The sequence below is a fragment of the Leptinotarsa decemlineata genome, unplaced genomic scaffold, assembly GCF_025532065.1.
Source record: "Leptinotarsa decemlineata unplaced genomic scaffold, Ldec_3_MD MMD2_tig00078346_RagTag_RagTag, whole genome shotgun sequence".
Lineage (NCBI taxonomy): Eukaryota > Metazoa > Arthropoda > Insecta > Coleoptera > Chrysomelidae > Leptinotarsa > Leptinotarsa decemlineata.
In genome coordinates, this window is record NW_027412724.1 from 1352727 (window position 1) to 1378555 (window position 25829).

A 25829-nucleotide genomic window follows, 5' to 3' on the forward strand; every position below is an offset into this window, starting at 1 on the left:
TTAAGAACTAATCTGACAGTGAAAATTCAGTGAAAATTTGTCATAACCAAGAAAGTGAAGTGAGACATTTTAAAATAAAACTATAAACTTATTTTCCGGAAAATACTGTGATTTATTGATGTTTTTCGTGTTTAAGTGACCCATTTGAATGTATATAAGGTAAGATATCAAGAAAGTATTTGATTTATTTTAGGATAGGATGGTGTGGGTGTTATGTAGCACCTACTACAAACAAGAACTTATTTTTAGATTTGTATTTATGATAGATGAATGAAATTATGAATATTGTTTTCCAAACATCAATTTCCTTCCTAATATAGTGAAAATTCATTTGCCAAAATTAAATGATCCTATATGGGGTTTTGATTTGTGTGAATAACATTTTGATGTTTGCTGCTACAATGAACCTTATTTACATTTTAATATTATTCTTTGCATTGATATTGTTCTTTTGTGGTAGAACAGTATATTTACAACTACAAGTTTCAGAAGTATGATAAAAGATTGGCCAATGAATGTATTTATTTTTTGAATGTTAGTTACAATATTGACCCTAAAAAACTGAATTTGCAAATTATGTCATTGAGATTGAATTTATTGGCAGAATGTGCCCATTTCATTTCATTCAACTAGGATCACGAATTTTGGGTGTTAGTTAATTCCTTCCACCTTTGCTTTCAGATTCAGACTTCTTATGAAATAAATTCTGTAACAAAACATGGCAAAAATCCAAGATAATATGAATCAAATCATAAAAATGGATATGCTTCCTGATAGTAGGTGAAAAAGTTTTAATAAAAATGTAGTTTTTTGAAGAAACTCCTATATTTTCCATGAGATACGTAAGAGAAACTTTTGAGACTGTATGAAATACAAAATTCAACGTCCTAAGGAAGACAAATAAAGATAGTACATTTATTATTATTTTTGAATAATTGCTGAATATGGCAGGCCAAGAAGACAAGAAAAAGTTTTATTGTAGAGAATGGGCCTTTCAAAAATTGGCACATTGTCTGGATCAAAGACCTGTTTCAAAAACATGTGGTGCTCTACTGCTAGGAGGCTCAGGTTGTGGAAAAACCACCTTTTGTTCAGAGCTTTGTTGGCCCTCACAAGGACCTGCCGGCCGGCAGCAAAGGGCATTGAATAGACGGTTGCTCTGTTACCATTTTTTACAAGGTCATAATGAGAAAAGTTTATCTTTGAGTGAGTTTGTGAGATCATTGGTAACACAGATATTAAATCATTCCACTGAAAGTCATAAGGAGCGTAGTATTAGAAGACGAATGGCTCAGGAGTCTCAAAAGACCGAGGAGGCCAGTAAATCCCTAAGCCCCAAAGTAAATAAAAATGTTCCCTACGAACAGAGCCTTTCAGAAAACAGTCATTTAACTCAAGAAAGTTTGTACAGCAATATTTATTCTGATAATTTACTATCTCCCACTCTTGAATCTAAAAAGTCAGCTGAAACTCCACCAATACCAAGTTTACCTGTAAATCCTCGTACAGTTATTGCAGATGCCTATTTGGAGAAACTAAAGTCTGATCCTGAAATACAGATTGCTCTCAGAGCCAAAAATATTGAAATGAACCCAGACGACTGCCTTAAGAGGGCTTTGTTATTTCCTCTACTTGAAATCGACCCTCCAAAAACTTCACTTTTCATTTTGATAGACTCTATCGATGAGCATTCATTTGTGTATTCCAATTCGACTCTCACAAGATCTAAGCCAAGAGAAAGAAGTTCACAGAGTAAAACAATCGCCGAATTACTAGCCAATCATCATCATCTGTTTCCGCAATGGTTATTATTGGTGTGTACAGCCAAAAAACAGTCTAAGAGCATTGCAAAAATGTTCACAGGTTTTAGAAAATTGAGTTTGGATGATTTACGCAAATCTCAAGTTGTGCGTGATGTTCAGCAATATATTCTTGCTAGGTTAGACCAGGAAAATAGCTTAAGGCAGCATATAAGTAGAGATACTGCTGAAATGTTAAATCAGCTACATATTAAAAGTAACGGGTGTTTTTTATATTTAGAGAAAGTGTTAGATGGAGTTTCGGATAATTTCATTGTGCTTCGGGAAGTAAGGGAAATTCCAGGAACACTTAATGGATTGTATTTGTGGTTATGTCAGAGGTTATTCAACCGTAGACAATTTGCCAAAGTTCAACCGCTTTTAAACGTAATTTTGGCAGCAAAATGTGCTCTTAATGAGGCACTCCTCTTTGATATAATAAAAGTATATAATCCGAAAATGACCACCGAGGATTTCAAAAAGAGATTTCATTTGATGAGGAGAGTAGTAGTTATTTCTAAAGGTGGAGCAATAAGATTATTTCATCACTCATTTGCTGAATGGTTGTTGGACATAAAGCACTGTACACAAAAATATTTATGCAATATATTCCATGGACATTGTATTTTGGCAATGTACTATACCTTGCATGCGAAGCTGTTGAACAATCAAGAGATTTATGATTACGCATTTCACTTGACAAGAATGGAGCAATATTTAAATGATAAACCTTCACAGAAATGCCCCACATTAATGTACAAGTTATCACAGGAAAGAAATAATTGTTTATCCCAAGGTGAGAATAGCCTGGAAAAAACTTCTACTGAAATATATTCAGATTTGAAAGCTTTGCAAGAGCTCACTAGAAACTATGAAAAAGAACTCAGTTTGGAAATGGAAAATTTGGAGACCAGTTTTGTAGATACAGAAAATAGCCAAAATAACTTGGATGATTGCCCATACAATCTTGATATAGGTTTACCAAGAGTAGAGGCAAAAGTTGAAAACATCAATATCAAAAGTCCAGTCTCAGAAAGAAATCCTATTTATGCCGAAATAAACAAAAACAAAAAGGGGAAACCAATAAAAGGTCTGGATATGGCCCAAAGTATGGAAAACAATGCTTTACAGAATGACCTGAACTCTTCAAACTGTGCTAGTATCCAAGACCCTACCAATGACACAATTTTGGATGTTCATACTTTAACAGTTTTGTGGCTGATCAATAGTGGCTGTAATGTGGAAGAGTGTCTACTTGAAGGCAACGAAATGGCAGGAGTTAATTTTGGGGCCTTTTTGCCAACTGATCAAAAGGTTCTCAAACTTCTTTTAGAGGCAGGTGCCGTAGAACAAATCGATTCAGATGGGTGTGATTATGAGAGTCAGGTAAATACATTTTTTTCAATTTCAATAATTCTAGTTTTATTGATTACAAAATTGAGATTGCCATCAAACAACCAAGAAATTTTAAGATAATGGCATGAGTTTCAATATTGAAATTTAATAAACTCAAAAACGTTTTTACTCTTATACTGCTGAAATTTTATTGCTATTCATCGCCAATTATTCAGAGACTGATGGAGTTTCTCAATTAAAATGACAGTTGCTAAAGAATTATTGACTGTAAATTTTCGATTTTTATCTCTAGAATTTTTGTATCTAGGTGCAGTTTCCCAAAAATATTGCTGTTAAAATAATACCTTGTTTTTAATATTATTTTGAATACTTCACGTATGATTTCATTAACTAATAATATTGCGTAATGAGGTGAGTGAAGCTTTCTGTTGCTGAAATTTTATGTATATTTTCATTTTCATTTCTGTCTAAGCCAATATTAGACTCTGTCCATCTAAGCAAAAGAGTGCTCCAAAACATTTTCATGCATAGTGCACATGATCTCCCAGATGAGGCTGCAAGTTCCACTGAACTACTGCGTCAGTTTTCTTTTTTGCTGTCCTCATGATCAAAGTTTAAAAGGTAAACATTGTGACAAGAAAGTCAATATTGTCTCATGATTTAAATTGTTTCACTCTTCTTGATTGATGGTCGTACAATAAAATGAGTAAAGTATCAGGTATATTGTTTTAATTTATCACTAGCAATAAATTAATTGATTTCGCAGTTAATTTCTGCTTGAGAATATCTGTGAGATGTAATAATTATTCATTCACATCAATTGTGATTAAATGAAGTTATAGTATACTATTAATTGATATATAACCATAATAAGCCTTGTTCAAACTTAGACACTTAAATAATTTCTTGCTTTCATTTATTTCTCTCAAATATTCAATTTATTCTTCATTTCTCATCTCAGCAAAGACTCATCTCAATGGATAGAAGGAAAGGTGCCTCTTTATGAAGAATTAATACCTGTACAAATATTTACATCTAATAAATTCCATGAATGAACATCCATCACTCAGTCAATTTTATTAGCAGTCACAGGAATTTTATGTGTCATTTCATCTAGTGTTGATGTATTGAAACACTTTATAACATTTATCTGCATATCTTAATGTTCTATAAATACTTTGCAAACTTGTGCATATACGGTTTTTTGTGGATAGTTTTCATAACAATGTAAATTTCTGCCTGCCAGATGTCATTAGCAAGTACTTCCAGTGAGCAGAGTCCTGAACCTTTGTTTGATGTTCATGATACACATGGTCAAGCTGCCCTACATGTGGCTGCCAGACTAGGACAGGCCCAGGTAGTAAAGGTAATTGAAAGGATTGTTTGAAATATACAGAGAGTTTGATTTACAATAAGCAATACTTTCCAGAAATGTTGCATAAACTGAAAAGTGGTGATTCAGTTATTTTCTGATTTAAATTGAAAAACAACAGAATACTTATTCTTTGACAGTTACAACATTAACATAATTTCAATATTTTTTTGGAATATGATTTCACTCCAATGTGACGAATTTGGTTTTCCTTGACTATTTGTCGTGACAGGTATTACGTTTCATTAGAAGTCCATTTTTCCATTAAAATTTCTATAATAAAACTCGTAAATAAACAAAAATTTGAACATAAAATAAAGCAAAGGAGCAAGCAAGTTTGGTATTATGAAGTAATTGATATCCTTAATGAAAACCTACCGTTGTGGAACTCTTATCATTTAATGTATAGAATATTTCAATAAATTGTTCCAAGATTCACAATTTCATTTCATCCAATTTCTTTGTTTTTTCATTAGGATATGATGAATAAATTCATGTAATTGAAATTTGCTGACATCACTTCCACATTTGATTGAATTGTTTTTTTTTTTCAACCTGTTCATTAACAGTTTTTCTGCTTAACGTTGGTAAAGTTTTTATAGAAAAGTAAGCAGTGTTATGATTGGTAATAATGAATTAGTCTGCTAAGAGGGTTTTTCTTTTGAAAAAATAATTTTCATTTATACAAATTGTTTATTTAATCAAGATATGAATATATCCAGTGACTACTGAACCAAACAACCTCACCTTTTAGTGAAGAATTGCTTTTATTTTTGAAATCACTAAAAAATAACCTGGTGTATCACAAGGAATTTTGGGTCAATATTAATCTTGCCGGTTTTCTCTTCCTTTTTCTCTTAAAGAAGAAAAAGTGCTATATAAACGTGTGTTTTAGCATAACTTATTGATGATGTATGTGCATTTTTTCCTTGTTCCAACTATATATTTTTTTCTGTTATAAACCGGATTATTGGTTGGTTTTATTTGGATCTTATAAATAAGATGCATTAGAAACTGGAAGTTCAATAATTTATTAATTTGTCTCTCAACGGTTACACAATTTGTACATTTTATAATCATATTGAAATTAACTAACTGCTTGATAATGGGAAATCATGGACTTCATGTTGATGATGGCCACTAACTTGCACTAACGAGTGGCCAAACAGCCCGAAACCGGTCTGCAAGTGTGTTCCAATAGTTGAAAATCGATTCTAACAGTTATATCGCCAACAGTATATGCAGGAATTACTTCTGCAAAGAATCTTGCACTGACAACTATCTGATTCCTAATACTAATCTTTTTTTTATTTATTTTCAAAATTTCCTATTCAGGTATTAAATTTTTTCAGGTTCTTTTAGAAGCAGGAGCAAATGCTGATCAGGCAGATGTAGATGGGTGGACTCCCTTAAGGGCGGCTGCTTGGGGGGGACATACAGAGGTAAAATCATTTTTTATATCGAATGAATTGAGTTTTTCCTAAAATGCCTGGAGCTAGTGATATTTCTGAAAAATCTAATCAAATAATGATAATCGTGACGCTGAACTTATCTCTTAAATATTAGAACTCCTATGAAAAACTGTTTCAAATCAAACCAAATTAGTTACAAATCATATTTATCTAACAATATACAGGTCTCGAAAGCTGCTCAGTGATTTTGAGTGAATATTTCTAATTATTTATTTCTTTCCATGATTTTTTCAGTCACAAAATTTATGTTACTAGGTGGTGGAGATACTTGTTAAACATGGATGTTCCTTGGACAGTGTTGATGCAGAAAATCGTACAGCTCTGAGAGCGGCAGCTTGGTCAGGCCATGAAGAAATTGTAAAAATACTCCTACAGAATGGTTCAAATGTCAACCTCACCGATCATGAAGGCAGAACAGCATTAATCGCAGCTGCTTACATGGGTCATTCTGAAATTGTTGAACATCTGCTTAACTATAGTGCCGACATAAACCATGCAGATGCCGACGGAAGAACTGCATTGTCTGTTGCTGCACTTTGTGCACCAAGAAGTCCGGGTGTTAACGTAGTTTCAACTTTGTTAGAAAGAGGTGCTACAGTTGACCATAAGGATAAGGAAGGAATGACGCCTCTTTTGGTTGCTTCTTTTGAGGGACACAGGTAATGTTTTATAGTGCAATAGTTTCTTGGGATTTTTTTTTTGTTTTCTGCTTCTTTATCGCTAAATAAAAAAATGTGTAAAAGTAATCGCTTCCTTTTCAATTTAAATACAATAGTTTCATAACGAAGATTATGTCAACTTTGAAACCATTCATTTTAGGAAAAAGTATTATCAAAGCTACTACAAAATGATGAATTTTCATTTATTATAATGAAATCATTGATTTATTGATCTATTGTTATCAAAAAAAATCAAAAGCAATACAATCAATGCAATGAGTAATTAATATTATAATTATTTGTGTCACATTCTGAATAAATGGTGAGATAATTTTATCTACATTTTCAGATCATAATAGATTAGGTACATTCTCCTTTTACGTTTAAGGGCTTGCCAGGGCTAGATGTAAGTTCTTTGGTGTTTCATTCTAGTGGCAGAATTCACTGCCACTAGAATGAATCAAGTATTTGAAAATTTTTTCTTTTTCGTTATATTTTATCTGAGGACATACACTTGTAGTGAGAATATGACTTTGTTTTATATCATCTGAAAAATCGCTACTTTGAAAATGTATAATAATAATAATATGCTTTATTATCATTGACAAAGCTCAAATTTTCATCAGTCACCATTCAAGTACAAATCATATTAAAACAGCCAAACACATACAATACATATGGATACTGAAGATAGATATTTCACTGTAAAGAAAAAATACCAGAAAAGTTTATAATATTAAAAATGCAGTATACTATACTTTGTCTATATATTAAAAATACTGATGAAAAAATAATAAACCTTTTACTGACTTCCGAAATTTACGGTTTCCTCTGAAATTTTATTATGGCCAGATAAATGATTAAATATCTTAAGATCATTTTAATATAAGGAGTCTGACTAGAGTAGAGGGTAATCTCAGATCATGAGCTTGACGAAGGGCATAATTATTGGAGTAGCCGCTAAATATAAGTTTATGTTTGTTAATCAAACAGACTGTTTCTGAAATGAAGATTTCAAATACTGTCAAAATTGTATGTAGTTCAAGCAAGGGTTTGCAGGAGTCTCGACTTTTGGCATTGCACATGAATCTTATAGCTCTTTTTTGAATAATGAAAACAGTTTGCAATTGAGTTTTGTAACATAATCTCCAGAAAGGAACTCCACACTTCAAATGAAACTCAATGAGTGAAAAATAAGCAGATTTAGTGGCAAACAAACCAACTTCCTTATAAGTTATTCTCACTGCGAAACACCCTGGAGCTAGTTTTTTATTGACTTTTACAATGTGATTCGCAGATTAAAGTTTATTGTCAATTATTACCCCCCAAAATTTAGCACCCTGTCTATTTTCAATTATCTTGTCTGCGTCCTTTGTTAATGGTATGCAGCAAATTGCAAAACGATGAGGTTTTTACAATCTGATTTTGTCCTGTGAGATAATTCTGGAACCATGTATTACTAATTCCAAGGATGCCAAAGTTTGTTCAGCAGTATTCCGTGATCTGCTGTGGTCAAAGGGCTTTAGCAAAGTCACAGAACACTGATGCTGATGACTCAGTTTTATTATTGTTTCCATAAACATCATATAACAAAGAAAAGATAGCATCGTGGGTGTTCTTTTTTGATTGAAAGTCAAACTGGCTGTTGCTTATGATATTATTATTATTTGAGAAATTTGTCAATTTCATTTTTACCACACTTATTCAATGAACACTTCGTTGTGAGATTTTCACTAAACAATTTCACAAAAACGCAACACGTGTTTCACCATACAATGGCTTTTTCAGGCGTGTCTTTACTCAAGCCCGAAGAAGCCATTGTATGGCGAAACACAACAAATTTATACAAGTCAAAAAATCTATTAAAACTTCCCATGGCCTCTGATTCTTGGGAATGCATTTGAAAAAAGTTATATCTATTTATCATTTTCAAAATCTCAGGTTAAAATCTCGTTGTGAAATAGGTCAACAGTAGGTAGAATAAAATGAAGTTACATTTGAATTCTGTCCTCTGTTTTTTCACATCATTTCGAAATCACGATTTTCAAGTAATTGAAAATCGGAACTTGGATACTTCTATAGTATTGTTTTTATTACAGAGATGTCTGTGAACTTCTACTGGAAAATGAAGCAGACGTCGATCATTGTGACAACGGTGGAAGAAGTCCTTTGTGGGCTGCAGCTAGTATGGGACATGCTCCAGTTGTGGCCCTTTTACTGTTTTGGGGTTGCTGCATTGATTCAATGGATTCTGAAGGACGCACTGTATTGTCTGTAGCTGCAGCTCAAGGTTCAACTGCTATATGTTAATTATGATGCAAATATTTCAAATTTGAATTTTTCAGGGTGTGTTGAAGTTGTGAGGCAATTGTTGGATAGGGGCTTGGATGAACAGCACCGAGACAATTCAGGATGGACACCTCTTCATTATGCAGCATTTGAGGGTTTGTCATCAAATTATTTTGGGAGTTTGTTTTCTGAATTAGTCCCTAGTTATTTGAAATGATGAAACTCAACCAAAACTTGTTCATTCCCATTAAAGTTCTGGTCTTGACAAACTTATTGACTAGAGGAGCCACCAACTATTTCCTTGAATATTTAGCCAAGCATTCAACTTTCTCTAAGCAATTCATTACTTGTGATGCACTGTATGAACACCAAACCATTATTTTAACACCTCGACACGTGTTTCGACCACCAAGTGATCATTTTCAAGAGGAAGATCAAACCAATCATACTTACAAAGATATCCCTATTTATACCATAGAAACTTGTTTCTGGTACCTGCGTCTTGAGCCGTATTATTTAAATAGAGGACTTGTAAACTCCAATAATTTATTGTTCAGGCAATCTGTCATGTAAAATGTGAATTTTATAGTTCGACTGCCGGACATTAAACAAAATTGTCTTTCCTATAGGGAATTTACCCTAATTTTAGCATTTAACTAGTGTTGTAACGGAGACGGAGCCAGAGATACAAGTGAAAATGTTGGCCTCTGTGAAAGCGAATTTTTTGTTGGTAATCTAAATTAATAAGAGAGAGCCAGATACTTTCTGGCTTTTTACCCTTTTACAATTTAAAAAATGTATGATCCAAAATCCATATAATTAACAACAAACCGAAAAGTTAGTTAATAATAATACATTTATTTTCCCAAAGATGATAAAACATATAGGAATAGTCACTTATAATCTAAAGATCTAAAAAATAAAAAATTCATCCAATGTATAAAAAGCATTGTCGAGTAAATATTTCCTCAAGCGAGTTTTAAAAATAGAAATATTGGCGCAATTAACTATTTCTTTAGGCAGTTTATTAAAAATCCTCAGACTCAAATATTCAGAAGATTTCGAAGATACAACATATTTACAGTAGGGAATGTGGAAATCAGCGCAATTCCTCGTATTATAACTATGGACTTGATGGATTCTAGTGAACTTATTTTTATTTGTGTATACGTATACACACATTTCTAAAATTAAAATACTCGTCATTGTTAAAATTTTTGATGCTTTGAAAATCGGTCTACAGGATGGTTTGCTTGAGGTATCGCAAATAATTTTTAAAATGCGTTTTTGTACAATAAATACGTCTGGTGATCGGGAGGCTACTTGTGCATGATATAATACTATTAATTGTTCACGTAACAAAATGTTCTTAAGATTTCGGAGCATAAAACATAATGAGTTCAATTTTGAGATCAAGTTGGTAAAATGTTCTTTCCAGTTTAAACCAGAGTCTATTGTAATTCCAAGAAATTCAACTGATAAAGTAGGCTCGCTCAATCAAGATTTCATCAGTTTTTATTGTTACAGTTTTACATTGTTTTTGGTAGTTGTGGAATCGTATTATATTTGTCTTATTAATATTGAAATAGAGACACTTCTGATCACACCATGAAATGAGGTTACCAACCGCAGTTGTACACTTTTGTTTCAAGGTATTTCTACATTAGTCAGAGATAAATATATTGGTGTCATCTGCATATCTAATAAAGCTGGCAGAAGATTCGATATTATCCATGTCATTTGTGTAGAATAAAAATGAAATTGGCCCCAAAACAGAGGCCTGGGGAACGCCCATAGAGTTAGTTATACTTAGTCTGTAAATTATCGTATTTATGAATTTTACCTATAAATAAATAAAAAATCATTGGAGTTTTTTATATAAAATTTGAAATGGCTAATGTTTTGCAAAAAATCATTTTCTTTCGTTTTTAAAACCTAAAAAATTGGAGGAAAATGCCTCCATTGGAAATATGTATATTTAGTTTCCAAATGTTTTTGATTTTAGGGAAGCTATCTATATAAAAAAGTTCTAACTCATTTACTTCATGACTAATCACACTCAATAAAAGTTGGGTCACTTTGCAGTTTGGAATGACATGCTCCTTCATAAACAAAATTTTAAAACACGTGACAGGAATAATTTCATGTTGAAGTTTCGCCCTTGCGAAAACGAAGGCAAGATTTCAGTTGTAGCTTAGTATTATTCTTCACACATTTATGATGGTTTAACTTGAAATGAAGACATTTATAGGTTTGAGCTCACTCTTCCACAAATATTAGTATTAATATGAATGTCAGGACAGACAATTCCACTTTCTGCTTCGATAAGTTTGCTGGGAGTTAAAATGGACACCAATATGTCTTGGCACAATCATGTCGCTGGAATTGAAAAGGCGGCTTCTCAACAAAAGCTTGGAGCACTCTTCTGAACCAGAAAACTGTGCACACCTCAGCAACTTTTGATGCTTTATAAGGCTCAGATCAGACCTTCTTTGGAATATTCTTCTCATTTATGAAGCCTAAGCATACGCTGAAACTGCTGGATTCCATCCAGAAAAGAGTCATTCACATGATTGAAGACGCGAACATCACTTGAAACCATGATAGTCTGACTTGACTTGACTTGAAACATTTGATTCCACCAAGAGTGGTTCATATCAGAAATATGCGACAGACTGTGGCTGCCCATCGTTTTGAGGTTCAACTCAGTACACCTCGAACTCCACTGTTTAAGAGATGTTTCATTTGAAGAACTGCGTTTATGTGGAATAAACTTCCTGAGAACGTTTTTACAAATGTATTTAAACTCCAGCGATTCAAATCCAACGAGAATCACTACTTTCGCACAGGCACCGATCTTAGAGTGCCTTAAGGATTTTCCTGTAGTGCTTGTGTTTCGTCCTTTAAAAAACGTTGTAAAATAAGATGTTATTGTTATTAAAATATTTTGTTGTAGACTAATTTAGAATAGCACTTTCCAATTTGTTTCTTACTGTACTTTACTTTGATTCATTCTTTGAATGGTTTAGAGGTTCAAGAACCTGAAAATTTGACATTTCAGGTCATCAAGATGTCTGTGAGGCTTTGTTAGAAGCAGGAGCGAGAGTAGATGAGACTGACAATGAAGGCAAAGCACCCTTAGCACTTGCAGCTCAAGGAGGTCACACGCCTTTAGTTAACTTGTTCATAGACAAGTATAGTGCGCCCATAGATCAAAGACCCCATGATGGGAAAACAGCTTTGAGGTAGAATTAGACAATATTAACCAAATTACATTTATGGTGTGATGTCATTTCAGGTTGGCTGCCCTGGAAGGACATTACGATATCGTACAAATTTTAGTGTCAAACGGAGGTGACATTGATTCCAAGGATGCCGACGGAAGAAGTACTTTGTATGTTCTGTCACTTGATAATCGGTTAGCAATGTCGAAATATTTTCTACAACAAGGAGCGGACGTTGAAACAAGAGACTTGGAGGTGAGTTTGATATAATTTGACCCCACATATTCCATGTCTTACTTCTAAATCAACAGAGAATCTGCTCAAGTTTGATACCTAATGAATAAATTCATATTTCAGAAAAGTGCTAAATTATTGAATCATATGACAGTGGTATTGCTTAATTATTTCATTAATCAACAAGAATTTTATATTTCTTAGGGTCGCACTCCTTTACATGTTTCTTCTTGGCAAGGTCATACAGAGATGGTTACTTTACTATTAACATTTGGCAAAGCACAAGTAGATGCTTGCGATCTAGAAAATAGGACCGCCCTTCATTCGGCTAGTTGGCAAGGGCACAACGATATTGTCAAAATGCTTCTCGAACATGGAGCCATGCCGGATCATACATGTAATCAAGGCGCAACAGCTTTAGGTAATACTATTCAGTACTTACAAAATGGTTAGGTTATGTAATTTACCTATCAACATTTTTCTTCAGGTATAGCCGCACAAGAGGGCCACGAGCTTTGTGTGGTTGCTCTTTTAGAACACGGAGCAGACCCAAATCACTCTGATGCTTGTGGAAGGAATGCCTTGAGAGTGGCTGCTAAATCTGGGCATAGGGGGGTGGTAAGACTGTTAGAAGAATACAATGCAAGGTCTCAGAAAGTGGCTCACACAAGTAGTAGTGCTAATTCAATCACTTCAGGTGAGTATAGTGTTCAGAGAATTACTGATCATTCGGTAAAAATTAGTTACAATATTTCATATGTATCATATATCATTGATTTTCAGCATCAACTGCTGAAACAAAACCTTCTTGTGCCATCTTGTATCCGTCAGGGGGTACAGGGGAATGGTCCGATCAACAAAGAAGGTCAATGGTGTCTTTGGGCAATCACAGCTCCAATTCAAAATCTAGTTCCAACTTGACAGGTTCTAGTCAGTCTAGTAGACATGGCGACCGTCAGAGAGAAAGTACGCAAAATATTCAAGTAAGTATTTCATCAATATCTAGGAAAATAAATGGCTAAGGGAAAATGTGTTTGATTACTTTCAGCCTATGTCTTTTACACAACAACTTCAACAATGTACACGAGGTGGAAAGACGAGGCCGTTGAGTAAATTATTATCGCCTCTGCAAAGTGAACCGCAGAGTCCTATCTATGCATCCCCTCCTCTGAGTCCAGTGAATGATGCGCCTAATATGTTTGGTAAGTGGAATTTCTCATTCAACTGGCCCACCTAATTGATTATTAAAAATTTTCAGGTGCTATGAATATTTACCAGCCAGTTTTGAGGCATAATAACTTCGCAAAGGCTCCAGATACACACTTCGCACGTGATACTCACATGAGAATAATCCTGGGAAACTCTAGCAGTTCTCCATTCGGTAAGGAAAAGAAATCTGACCAGGCTATTGAAAATCCTAGTTCGAAATCCAGGTAAACACATGTGTAGCATCGCGTGAGAAATTTTTTTGATCGATAATTTTTAGTAATCAAAAAACCAAAAGAAACGGAATAGTCACAAATCCTGCCCTTCGTTTGGTTGCCAATGTCAAAAATGGGTTGGACACAGCTGCAGCAAATTTAAGAAAATCTGCATCTGGAGGTAATCCTGCTTCCAAAACAAACAGCTTTCATTGGCGTAAAGAAACGCCTTTATAAAATGAAGGAGAAAAAACTGGAATAAACTAGTCAATAATATGGTAGGTGGGTATTTTTTTTCAGGGTCATTATACTTGTTATATAGTATTATACAGAAACTTCCTTAAGTACTGTCATTAATCTCTGAGGGCCAATTTTATGATATTTTGTGAAAATAAGTTTCTATAAACATATTCAAAATTCCCTATTATTTTCTAAGAAGGTATCGGTGAATTAAAGAAGGATACTTCTACTTCATGAAAGGACTTACATGTAGAACTTTATAAAGTTGAAGCAAACAACTTCGAGTTAGAGAAACTAACAAGCTGATAATTGAATGTCCTCTGATGTCTGTGTATTGGTGAGCATAATAATCGAGGCTAGTTATAGCAATAGTCGTGAACTACCAACTGAAATCTAAAATTATCTCCACTATTAAAACGCCGGGCAAGGAGCTGCACAAGAACAACCTTTTTGTGTCAAAAGAGTATCACAAAGAGGACTAGGGAAAAAAGGAACTCATTTCCCAAAATATGAAGGCAGCTAAATCTAAATTTGAAGTTTTCAAAACCGCAGACCACCAAAAACATTTATATGATTACCTGGAAAACCACTCAGTTTCTATTCAGGGCAGTACCATTTTGACTTATTATAACAGAATAAATAGTATATCTGAAAGGAGAAGGAAACGTTTCAATCTCTAACAAAAAAATGCTACCATAAAGAAAATTAATACTGGATCTCAAGAAAGGAAATAATATTCAACTAAGTTTCTTTCTATGTTATGTTCGTAGTTTAAATTTTGCTTAAATTTCTACTTCTAAACGAGGTAGGTGAGGTAAGTATCATGGGCCTTTGTGAAACTTGGTCACAACCCCCATGAATCCTTTTCTTCATGAAATAAGAAGGCTGAAATCAGTGACAGTACTTAAGAAACACCCTGTACTTGAATCTTTTCAAAATAACAGAATGTATTTTTCAGGTTTAAACTACACTGAGAAAATGAACAATGCTAATGTAACAACACTCACCTAGTCTTAAATATATCAAAGAAATAATTTTTAATAGACTTTAATTTATCACATAGGTTCTTTATTTGATACTTCTGACTGAATTGCTCTTCTTTTCAATATTTTTGGCCTAAGTTGATTTCAACGATTTTTGTAGAATATTCTCAAGTAATATATTGACTTTTGTGATAGCTGAGTGGTAAATATGAGTATTTTGTAAATGATTTGAATGATATTGATCAGTCTTTTCATAGTGTTCTAACTTTTTAATAATTGGGTTTATATACCAGGTGGTATCTTTGGAGGAATTTTGATTTAAGTTTCATCATATTCATACTAATCGTCTTATGATTGTTGTACATTTTGGGTCTTATAATTATCGATCCATCTGGTATGTGCTCCATTGAAATTTTCAAATGCAATAAAACGTAAATAGATTTTTTGTATCAGTTCGTAAAAATTATATTCAAAAGTATATTATATTTCTCTTTTTGTAAAAGTTTTTCAGGTATTTTCAAAAAATCTCTTTAAATTGATCTCATTAAAAAATATTTTTGTATTTCTCAATATTAGTTAAGAAAAAGTTGTTTTCAGGGCACTGCAAATAGATGGTGTCAATTATTCAGAATAATTTAGAATACAATTAACTTTGTACATTTTTTTATTTATTGAAGCTACATGTTCTTATCTAAATTTTTATCTAAATGATCTCTATTCACAGAACCGGGATGTTTAGGTAAAACATTAGCTTAGAGCCACACCTGTATATCAATATTATATGCCTTTTGTATTTATATAAAGCTTTAGTTTTATACAGTTTTAAACTTGTGCACTGTATATGTTGAAACAGTATTAAATACAAATATTGAAATATACTTATTTCAAAAGAATATTTCTTTTTGTTATAAATTCAAAAGCAAATATATGTATGAATAAAAATTAAAAGGTTTTAAAAGGCATTTCATACATGATCAACAAATGTTATCTCAGAAAAATGATTTTTATCTTTTAACATGTTTCTATTAATTCATTATTTCAGATTTGATGAACGTTTAAAATACTGCTGAAATTTATTTTTTCATCTTCAATTATCCTGCTCAATTGAAAATTCAGGAAGACTTTCCTATCAAAAATTACATGACATTTTATCTTGTGAAAAGGCTTGTTTCATGAATTTTGGTTTATAGTTCACTTGGTAGTAATTTCAAATTGAAAAATAGTGTACTTTGTTTTAGTTCTCTAAATAGTGTTGTTTTCCGTAATTAATTATTAAAAATCGGATTTTCTAGGCTCGTGACGTTACAGGCCTAATCCCGCTTCTTGTTCGATTGACCAATAGGAAAAATACAAATAATGAACATTGTCAATTTGTAAAATTCTCGGAGCATATAAACAGTTTCTGATTAATTCGTGATTCAAAGTAAAATCACACTCACTTCCGACAACTAAATCTAAGAAGAAAGTGTAATAAATGTATTGGAAGGAAGAATTAATTATACATGGGATTCAAATAACACAAAACGCAATAAAAACGTTATTTTTGAAATATCCGGCAGTAGACATTTTCATGTTGATATCACAGAAATTTTAATAATGGAAGTTTAAATTCATGAAAAAATTCCCCATATGAAATAAAAGGTACTTGAAAACCATGGTTCTGAATGGTATTCAACGAGGTATATTTTTAAATGGTTCTCGAAGGCTTATGAACCCTAATAAAATAAATCAATTATGCATTCATGCCACCCACCAAAAATAAGAAATTCAACGTTATATATTAGCCATATTGCCACCCAGTCGGCTATCTCCCTTGAATGTTTGAGTCAATGTAATCTGTAATATTTCTAATGTTTCATAACTTCGTATTTTTGTTAAAATAATTGACACTTGGCAACACCGCTGTAGACACGATCAATTTTATTGGTCAATAGACACGCGGTCAATTTAAACTCTTGCATCTCGAATTTTTCTTTTTTCTGCAAATATAAAAAGGTATTGGAACCGATTAGGCTCGATAAGTATAATATACCCCTAACTCGATCAGTCTATAAGCAAACCAGTATCATATTCAATAGCATGAAACAAGCCCAGTAGAACTAAGGTATTAGTGGACAACATCGTCGATGAATCCGTTTTGGTACTAGACATCAGGGATCTGGTGGCTTGAGCACAGTATTGATAGAGCCATGCAATGGCTCTGAAGTATGAATGTTCGTGGCCAGATCTCTCATAAACTAGAAACTAGACCATTCCAGTAAGAATAATCAACCCTAATTATAACAGGGTAACTCTCAAGAAAAGGCAAGTAATAAGAACCTGCGAACCAATTGTGAAAATTGTTAAAATCAAGGATGTAATCTCTCTGCAGCATGCTTATCAACCCTCGAAGGAACTCATTGTCTTCTCCAGGAAGACGTGGAGCCATATGTCTGAAGAAGAACTATGCAAGACCACCTGTAGATATGTTTGTGAAAGGCAACATCATTGGCCGAACGGATTTAGTTCAACATCGGATTTATACTGGTGATGTCAGACCTATGCGTCAATAACCGAGATGACTGCCCTTTGCAAAGCAGGACGAAGATTCTTCCAACGTTTAGAAACTGTTGGAGGAAGGAGTGATCGAATAATTAAGCAGCCCCTGGAGTTTTGGAAACATATTGTGGATTTATACAGCATCTGAATGGTTAAGAAGTTGAAAAAGACTTAGTGATGCAAAAATAGTGTTTATTCAACTCAACTCATTTAAGCAAAAACAGGTGGAGTTGGCCGCGGTGGTAATGCGCCCAACTCACGATCGGAAGACCGTGGGTTCGATTCCCGCCTCGACCAGATATTTTTCTCGAGAGAATTTATCTGGTTGAAGCTGGAATGATTCTGCAACCGTGTTAGGAATCACACGTTAAAAGGTAAGACCTCGTTAGTCCTTAGCTCGCACAAGTTTCTCAACTTCTGAGAGTTGTTGTTCGTATGGGGGCGACAGCTGATTAACGGAAAAACAGATTTCAAATGTTTTAAATTTGCAAGTCCTCATCTTCTATAATATTTAACTCATCTGGAACAACATTTGCGTCAGAATTATTATCATCATCTGGAATAGTAGTAAGAACATGTTCATAAAATGACAAATCAGGATCATGTTTTTTCAAAAGTGCATCTACATCGGAAAGCTTTTCTTTTTTGACCTGCACTTTATTCTCAAGGAGCTCTGGAATCTTAGCTTTATTTATAAACCGCAAACACACCAAATCACAACAAGACTGCTTCACGTTCTAACAACTACTGACAAAAATCGTATGTGTACGTAAACAGTAAATAAACCGTGCACATACGAACAAGATCAAACAAGTTTTGAAACCGTAGCATGCAATGAATAACATAATACTACTGGATCTACGCACCTTTGAAACAGCAATCACGGCAGTGGATTCACACACTTTTGTAACAGTGTTTATGAAGAATGTAGCTAGTTTTGGAAACGTACTATTTTTTTTAATATCATAGTATTACTGGAAATCAGATTTGGCCCACTCCAATTATATAGGCATGTGTCAAAGCTGTCGAAGAAGGTATTGTCGCCATTTTCTTAATTTTAATGAAACATGGATCTAATTAGTTATGGAAACGCACGCCTCATCTTTATCAATTAAAGTAATATTTTTGAGCTACATAGAATTCAACTTAATATGTGCTTATTTTATTTCAAGTTGCCTAGTCAATCTGTTTTACAAGTACCTACAACTGATATGGTTTTATTAGTTTCTCATCTACCCTGTGTTTGTGTTTGTGCGCGCTTGCGCTGTTTTGTTTTGTTGAAACAAGCGCGAGCGAGTATCGAAATCGGGGGTGCGGACGTGTGAGCGGGAGAAAGCAGACTGTCTTTCATTTGTTTTGTGATTTTTCGCGTTTTCATAGTATTTCAAGAGCTGCGATGCAAAATTTTATGGACAGACAAAAAGATTTATTAAAGTAAGATATAAGGAACACAACACACTTAAAATATGGAAGACCTGAAAAATCAGCAATCGCCCATCATATTTTGTAACAAAACCATTCCATAGACTTCAGTTCATTAAGATTAGTTAGACAAGTTAACAACAACAGGCAACTAGATGCCTATGAGAGTGTAGAAATAAGTAAACACAATAATATTATGAATAACGATGACGGACCTATACCAAAAAGCATACTTTATAGCTTGTTAAAATAAAATAATGTTGTTGGGTTTACTGATTACTACATAAGGACACATTGCAAAAATAAATTTGGATAGGCAATATTGTGAAATTAATTTTTATATAGCTGAAAATTGTTTTATATAAACATATATTGTAAAATAATAGATAAGGCAAAATTGTAAAATTAATTTAGGTTGGTATCCCTGGATGGTTTACCTGTGTATAGCATAAATAGGATTAGCTCGCACTAGTCCTTAGTTTCAATCTTCCTCTTTGAAGATGATCACTTGGTGATCGAAACACGTGTCGAGGTGTTAAAAATAACGATTTGGTGTTGGGAAAAAACTCCAGTAATATTCATCTGGATCCACGTCTGAGTTATTTGAAGTGTAGATCAAATAAAGTTGAATTAATGCAGTGAATTATAGTAAAACACAATTATAAGGATCAAACATTGTATTTTATATATGTTTGCAAATACTTAGTTGAAAAAAGCTGGACATTAACAATATAAATGATATCTTTCAAACATATTTCGATATCTTTAAATTAACCTAAAAGATAAAATTATGAGTTCATCATTATTTTTATTCAATGCAATCAGAAACATATATTTTGCATTGAAAAATGTTTGTTTTCAAGCAGGAAAATCAGATAACATAACTGTTCAATAAAATTGATCAATATTCATAATTTCCAAAACTATCAACAAAAATTAACATCACAAACACAATACAAAAATATCAAATACATTTGAATTCATTTTAAAAATATAGGTTCTATTTCTCTATTTTGTACAAAACCATTGTCAAATTAGACAAATTAAACAATTTGTTTTTAGTCACAATATTTCTGGGATCCTACCGTATGTTATTTCTAAAAGAATAGTAAAATAACATAAGACACAAGTGATATATTATTCACAATTACTATAGGTATAACTAATGTATGATTTTACATTTTTTAACATTTGTTCAGAAATCACAATCCACTAAGCAATCTCGTCTGTTGAAATTTCATCATTTTAAAATCTGTCGTGGGGAAAAGTAGAAACGTGGAGAGTATTTGGAGTAACAACTTGCAATTAGGTAGATGAAATTTATTAGTTTGGATGTGCCTCATTCAGTGTCCCAATATTCACTAACGGACTAATCTATTTCTTTAAATAGGGTTTGCAGTAAACAAAAATTATAATTCCCAATGAGATACTTGACATGTAAAATTAAGCATTTACTCAGTTTTCATCAAGATTTAGTGGTATCAGATAAGTGAAGATAACGTTGTTTCCAAAACCATACCATATTTTATTTTGAATTCTTCACTTACTAGAGGTAAATATAATTTTCAGGAACATGCCAGTAACGGAAAAAATATTTGAAACGAGGTCTTTCAGATCAATGACAAACAATTTTCATCTTTCTATTCACAAGTTCAAACTATTTATAATTCTTTTTGAAAGTACAATCAAAACAGAACATTTATTTCTTCAAATTCAGAAAATCACGATTATTTCAAATAAGGATAATAGTATAGAAATTAATATTTCCTGTTACTTCCTTTATATTACTGGAACCCTCTGAATAAAACTACTGTAGAACCTCAAATATTGATTTAGGGTGGCCACCACCAAACACTTTAAAACTGTCATCCTCTCTAACCAGGGTTGGTTTGAAGCCAACATCAGGCCTACCAAGAAACACAAAAACGACTTTCCAAAAAAAATATTATCTAAGTTTTTGTTTGCCTAGGTAGAATGCCAAAATCCAGTGCAATTCTAGTGATTCATTATAATAAAGAAAATAAAAACGAATTGGTGAAGTTAACTGCCACCATAGCTTAAATGTTCTATAACTAGCTGAAACATATTGATGGATCACACGAGATATATCATGCATTTGTCCAAAATATGAATACAGGTCACAATCAACTGTTTCAACAATAAATCACGTCCTCCACAATACTACTAGTTCAAGATTTTAGCAGTTTATCATTTTGTCAATAATACAAGTAATATGTAGATATTGATTTATGCATACTCAATAATTTAGGCAGGGTCGTTTTACAGATATTAGGAAAACAATTTCACCTATTCTCGATTGACAACGTGAATTATAAAGGAATCTTAGAAATGGAATGGTATGGAACTAGAAATACTCAATCGAAATCATTAATACCAACGTTAATCTGCGCAATTCTTTGGATTACATAATTGTAGTTATTCTACCGCTAGTGGTTGGAATAAAAAAAAATATCGCTATTATTTTTTTAGAACAACTGTATATGAGAATACTGGATGCTCTATATGAAGGAAAATTTTATTTGGCGATGAATTCAAGATGAGATTTCTCATATAAAGTACATTTCAATATAAAATAATCATCAACGAAAGAGATAAAAGGGCTTTATTTGTAATTCTTTTTTAAATAATGTTTGAAATTATTATGAAATACATGAATTCCTCATTTCAATGTAATTTTTCCTCTAATTGGCCTGGAATGATCAGTTAATATTATCAAGTTCCTGTAGTTTCAAGCTTTTCTGTTTGGTGGCGGTAATGATCATAGATAGAAGTGAAATAATCTGGATTTTCAAAAATATAAAAAGTTAAAAACAACACGAGTATTTCAATTCATTGACATTTGCCTTAAAATCCAATACTTCTTGAAAAATGGTTTTAGTATGAATATTTTACATCTGGAGGTAATAGAATTAATCTCTATTCAATAAAAAGAATGACTCCTAGAAATAGTTAAACATCAGAATCAACAAAGTGTTTTTCTAACAGCAATTTTTTGTCTGGTTTCAAATGGTTAAAACGATTGCAATGTTTTATAAAGATTTGTGAAGGAATTAACTCTATGGGGGTAGCAAGTTTGCTCACTGCTTCGGTTTGTTGAGCCCAACTTGTCAAGTAGTTGAACCAGTTGTTTTGTTGCTTTTCAGACACTGAATCTGTTGTTATCAAATACTCCACTCTAATAAGTAATATCACTAAAGCTGATGTACCAAACTGAAACAGATATGAGAAGTGTCAATTATATTGTACTAGAATTATTTTTCTAGGAAAGCAAAAAATACTATTGTTGCCTTACCTTATTCATTAATATAAAATATAACGGTGACTTTCCTACATGACTGAGAGGTGTACTTCTGTTATTTTCTTGCCTTACCACTTCCACCAATCCTGTGACAATATCTAAAATGTCTGATATACTACAAGTTTGGACAAAGCTGAAATGATCGAAAATTATTAATAACAAATAAGACTATAAAGAAAAAACTTACCGCTTAAAGAAAGGATAAAATTTCGGTAAAATATTATCTCCTGCCGTATCTCTTCTACCAACTATTGGTAAACTAAGTAGAACTCTACTCCACAATTCTAACAATTGAGATGAAAACACGTCTACTGCTAAATGTGGTAAAAGTCTCAAAACTAACATCTGAAAATTCAAAAAGTGTTAATGTTTCACAGTAAAATAAATATAATCAAAAGGATTTACCTTGCCCTTTCGAATATTAAAAAAACTATTGAATTTCTCATCTTGTAATAGTCCGTGAATTATTTTCACAATGTAATCATATTGGTTTTCTACTATTGGTTCACTTTCAAGTTTGAATAGCCTTAGGATTTCTTGCTTTTGTTCTGGAGTTGGTGCTACTTCCAATTCCTTTAACCTAAAAAATATTATATTCTGATAAAAATGAATGTATGTGGACAATCAATATATTATGAAATAACAGAAAGAAACCAAATTTTGCGTGCTCACTAAAAGGGAGATTTAATTACAATCGAACTTGAGTTTTTTTTTACTTTGGAAGATCCCTACATTCTATATAATAATGGAAAAGTAGAAAACCAAAGGTTTTTTTAAACTCAAATCTCCCTTTTGAACGTGGAATTGTATATTATGAGTCAATATTAGCAAAATTTGTATCCTCTTAACAAATTATAGAATCAACAGATAAAGTAAAAATGATACTCCAATGGTTTTGATGAAATTTCCACATATCTGTGATGAAATCTATCCCAAACATAGGTGAAGTTGAATAATGCATTGAGATTTTTTTTTATAAAAAAATTATGATATTCACAAGGGGCATCAACCCATGGTGCAATATTTTGGATTATACAAATTATAACAAATTAAACAGAAATAAAATGGTATTTTCTTAGACTGAAACTGTTTCTCTGCTTGATCCACAAGGAACTTGTAAAAAAACTGGAACAATAAAGGATAAGAGGAAATTTTCCTGTCTGCTAACAAATAGTAACTACTAATAAATATGGATTAACTAAATTAATTGCACACAAATTTAACAAAATGATGAAATATCCAACGAGAAAACACAAGTAATTAATATGAGTAGTAAACATTAAGTTTGTGAATAAGTGTGAGGAAGTATTGAAAACTGAAATAAAAAATTTAAAAAAATTAATAAATATTTGAATAAGAAAACACAAGCAATATGAGCAAACAGTCAAATTCTTAGATGATTGTGGCTACACGAAAAATAATATAATCATGTATTATTAATGAAATGTTCAAAAACACTTGAAATAATGACAGTAACATACGGTGGTTGTACTCTAAGTCAGAAAAATGTTTACAAGTGGTACAAGCTTTTTACAGGTCCAAAAGATGTGAATGACAAGTAGTGTCCGACCGAAAGTTCGGTTTCGGTCGAGTTTTGGCAAAAAAAACGGGTTTCGGTTTAGTTTCGGTTTCGGCGGCAAACCTGCCGAAACTATGACCGAAACCAAAACTGCATTCGGGAGTTACCGTGCTGTGATCGGTCATGTTCGGTGCGTTGAATTTCATACAAGCAACGAAGACATTTTGCCGAGTACACGTGCCTAATCATGTCATGACTCGTGACTTACTTTCTGATTTACATTGTTTATTACATAAATATTAAGTACCTATTGCGATATAAGGTAACAACTGTATTATATTGATTTAGTCGACCACTCGGTACTTCAGTTTATATTTGAGGACGTCAGTTTTTTAGAGGAAAAAAACAGTAGGTATCAGGGCAGTATGTATGTAGTCGTTCAACAATAAACACCTATAATAAAACCACGAGTGATTTTAATTATTGGTATCAAGTCCCAATACATTACAAGTGGCGACGAGGATTTACAAGGAATTAGTGTGTGTAAATTTCAAATTTAAATTTCACGAACTGGAACCACGTCTGAAATTCAAAATGGCAGTGTCAGTGTCATTGACGAGAATTCGATCCATCAGTAGCCGACTGGTCAATTTTCAAGAGGAGGATCGAAAATTATTTTGTGGCAAACAATATCAACGACGATAAACGTAAAGGTGCGATTATTCTTAACGTGCTGAGTGAGGACGCTTATAAATTGATTCATAATTTATGCATGCCGGCTGAACCAGAAACTAAAAAGTATTCAGAGTTGATTCCTTTATTGGACGAACATTTTAAACCAAGTTTATCAGTGTTCGCGGCACGGTACAAATTTTACCATTCGCAAAAACTAATCAGTGAATCGCCTAGAGAATGGTCAGCCCGGTTAAGAAATTTGGCGACATTGTGCGATTTTGAAAACGATCAGTTAGAATTAGTGCTGCGTGATAAATTCATTATGGGGTATGATATCGCCACATTTAAAAGTGTGATTGAAGTGGCTATAGCGAAAGCGACGGCGCATCCATCTTTAAATTCTGGAAATTTTGAACCTGTAATAAAGAAGGAATCAGATATTCATTATGCGCAGGTCAAACTCAGAGAAGATAGGGGAAGGCAAAGACAAATAGCAGCGGGGATACAACCGTCATCTTCAGGACTAGTGTGCGCAACCGCAGCGGGAACCATAGAGGACACGCAGGGGAATTTCCTTCCAAATGTAGTGTATGCGGAAGAAAAAATCACCGAGCAGATAAGTGTTCATTTCGAATTTGTTTTTGTCACTCATGTAATAAAAAAGGGCATTTAGCTCCAATGTGTCCCATGAAACGGAACAAAACAAATATTGCGAATGTTCTCACACAAAATTATTTAGAAAGAGATTCTTCATCTGATTTTTCACTTTATAATTTAAATTGTAAAATCAATCCAATTCAAATTGATTTAAAGATAGATAATATACCTGTTTCATTCGGTTTAGATACTGGTTCTAGCTTTACAGTAATTTCAGAAAAGTTTTATTATGAAAAATTGAGATATAAAGTTTTGTATCCAACAGAACAAATTTTCAACTTATATAATGGAGATCAAATTATTCCTATTGGTTATATTGAATGAGTATAATAATCAATCAGCTATTATGGATATTTATATTATAAAGGATGCGGCTGGTCCACCTCTCTTGGGACGTGATTTTTTCAATATTTTCCAACTAAGAATTACAAATAATTTTTTTATGAATGCACCCGAAGATTTGAAGTTTTTATTAAAAAAATTTTGTTCTGTTTTTGAACCCGGTTTGGGGACCTTCACTAAAGGTGTGATTACCATAAATTTAAAAAATGAAAATGTAACACCAAAGTTTTTCCAACCTCGACCGCTTCCTTTTGCGATTAGAGAAAAGGTTGAAAAGGAGCTGGATTGATTACAATAATTAGGTGTTA

At 32.8% G+C, this 25829-nt stretch overlaps 2 protein-coding genes across 2 annotated transcripts in view; one reads left to right on the plus strand and one right to left on the minus strand.

The window, feature by feature from the left end:
* Nucleotides 1–12: 12 nt before the first annotated feature.
* LOC111514701 (uncharacterized) lies at nt 13–15942 on the plus strand. The gene is made up of 16 exons (XM_074185637.1): nt 13–159; nt 682–3185; nt 4402–4521; nt 5880–5969; nt 6255–6658; nt 8758–8948; nt 9004–9102; nt 12009–12192; nt 12246–12426; nt 12610–12826; nt 12893–13102; nt 13189–13388; nt 13454–13607; nt 13664–13838; nt 13892–14104; nt 15025–15942. The coding sequence occupies exons 2-15, from the start codon at nt 945–947 to the stop codon at nt 14061–14063; spliced, it is 4638 nt and encodes a 1545-aa protein (XP_074041738.1). The 5' UTR covers nt 13–159; nt 682–944; the 3' UTR covers nt 14064–14104; nt 15025–15942.
* Nucleotides 15943–19668: 3726 nt separating this feature from the next.
* Patr-1 (Protein associated with topo II related - 1) overlaps nt 19669–25829 on the minus strand; it is a 29787-nt gene continuing 23626 nt past the window's right edge. The window contains exons 9-12 of the mRNA XM_074185832.1: nt 22734–22908; nt 22516–22673; nt 22323–22461; nt 19669–22240 (exon numbers count right to left, since the gene is read on the minus strand). Of these exons, the coding sequence (XP_074041933.1) occupies nt 21980–22240; nt 22323–22461; nt 22516–22673; nt 22734–22908 (733 nt within the window). The 3' untranslated portion in view covers nt 19669–21979. The remainder of the gene's footprint in view (nt 22241–22322; nt 22462–22515; nt 22674–22733; nt 22909–25829) is intronic.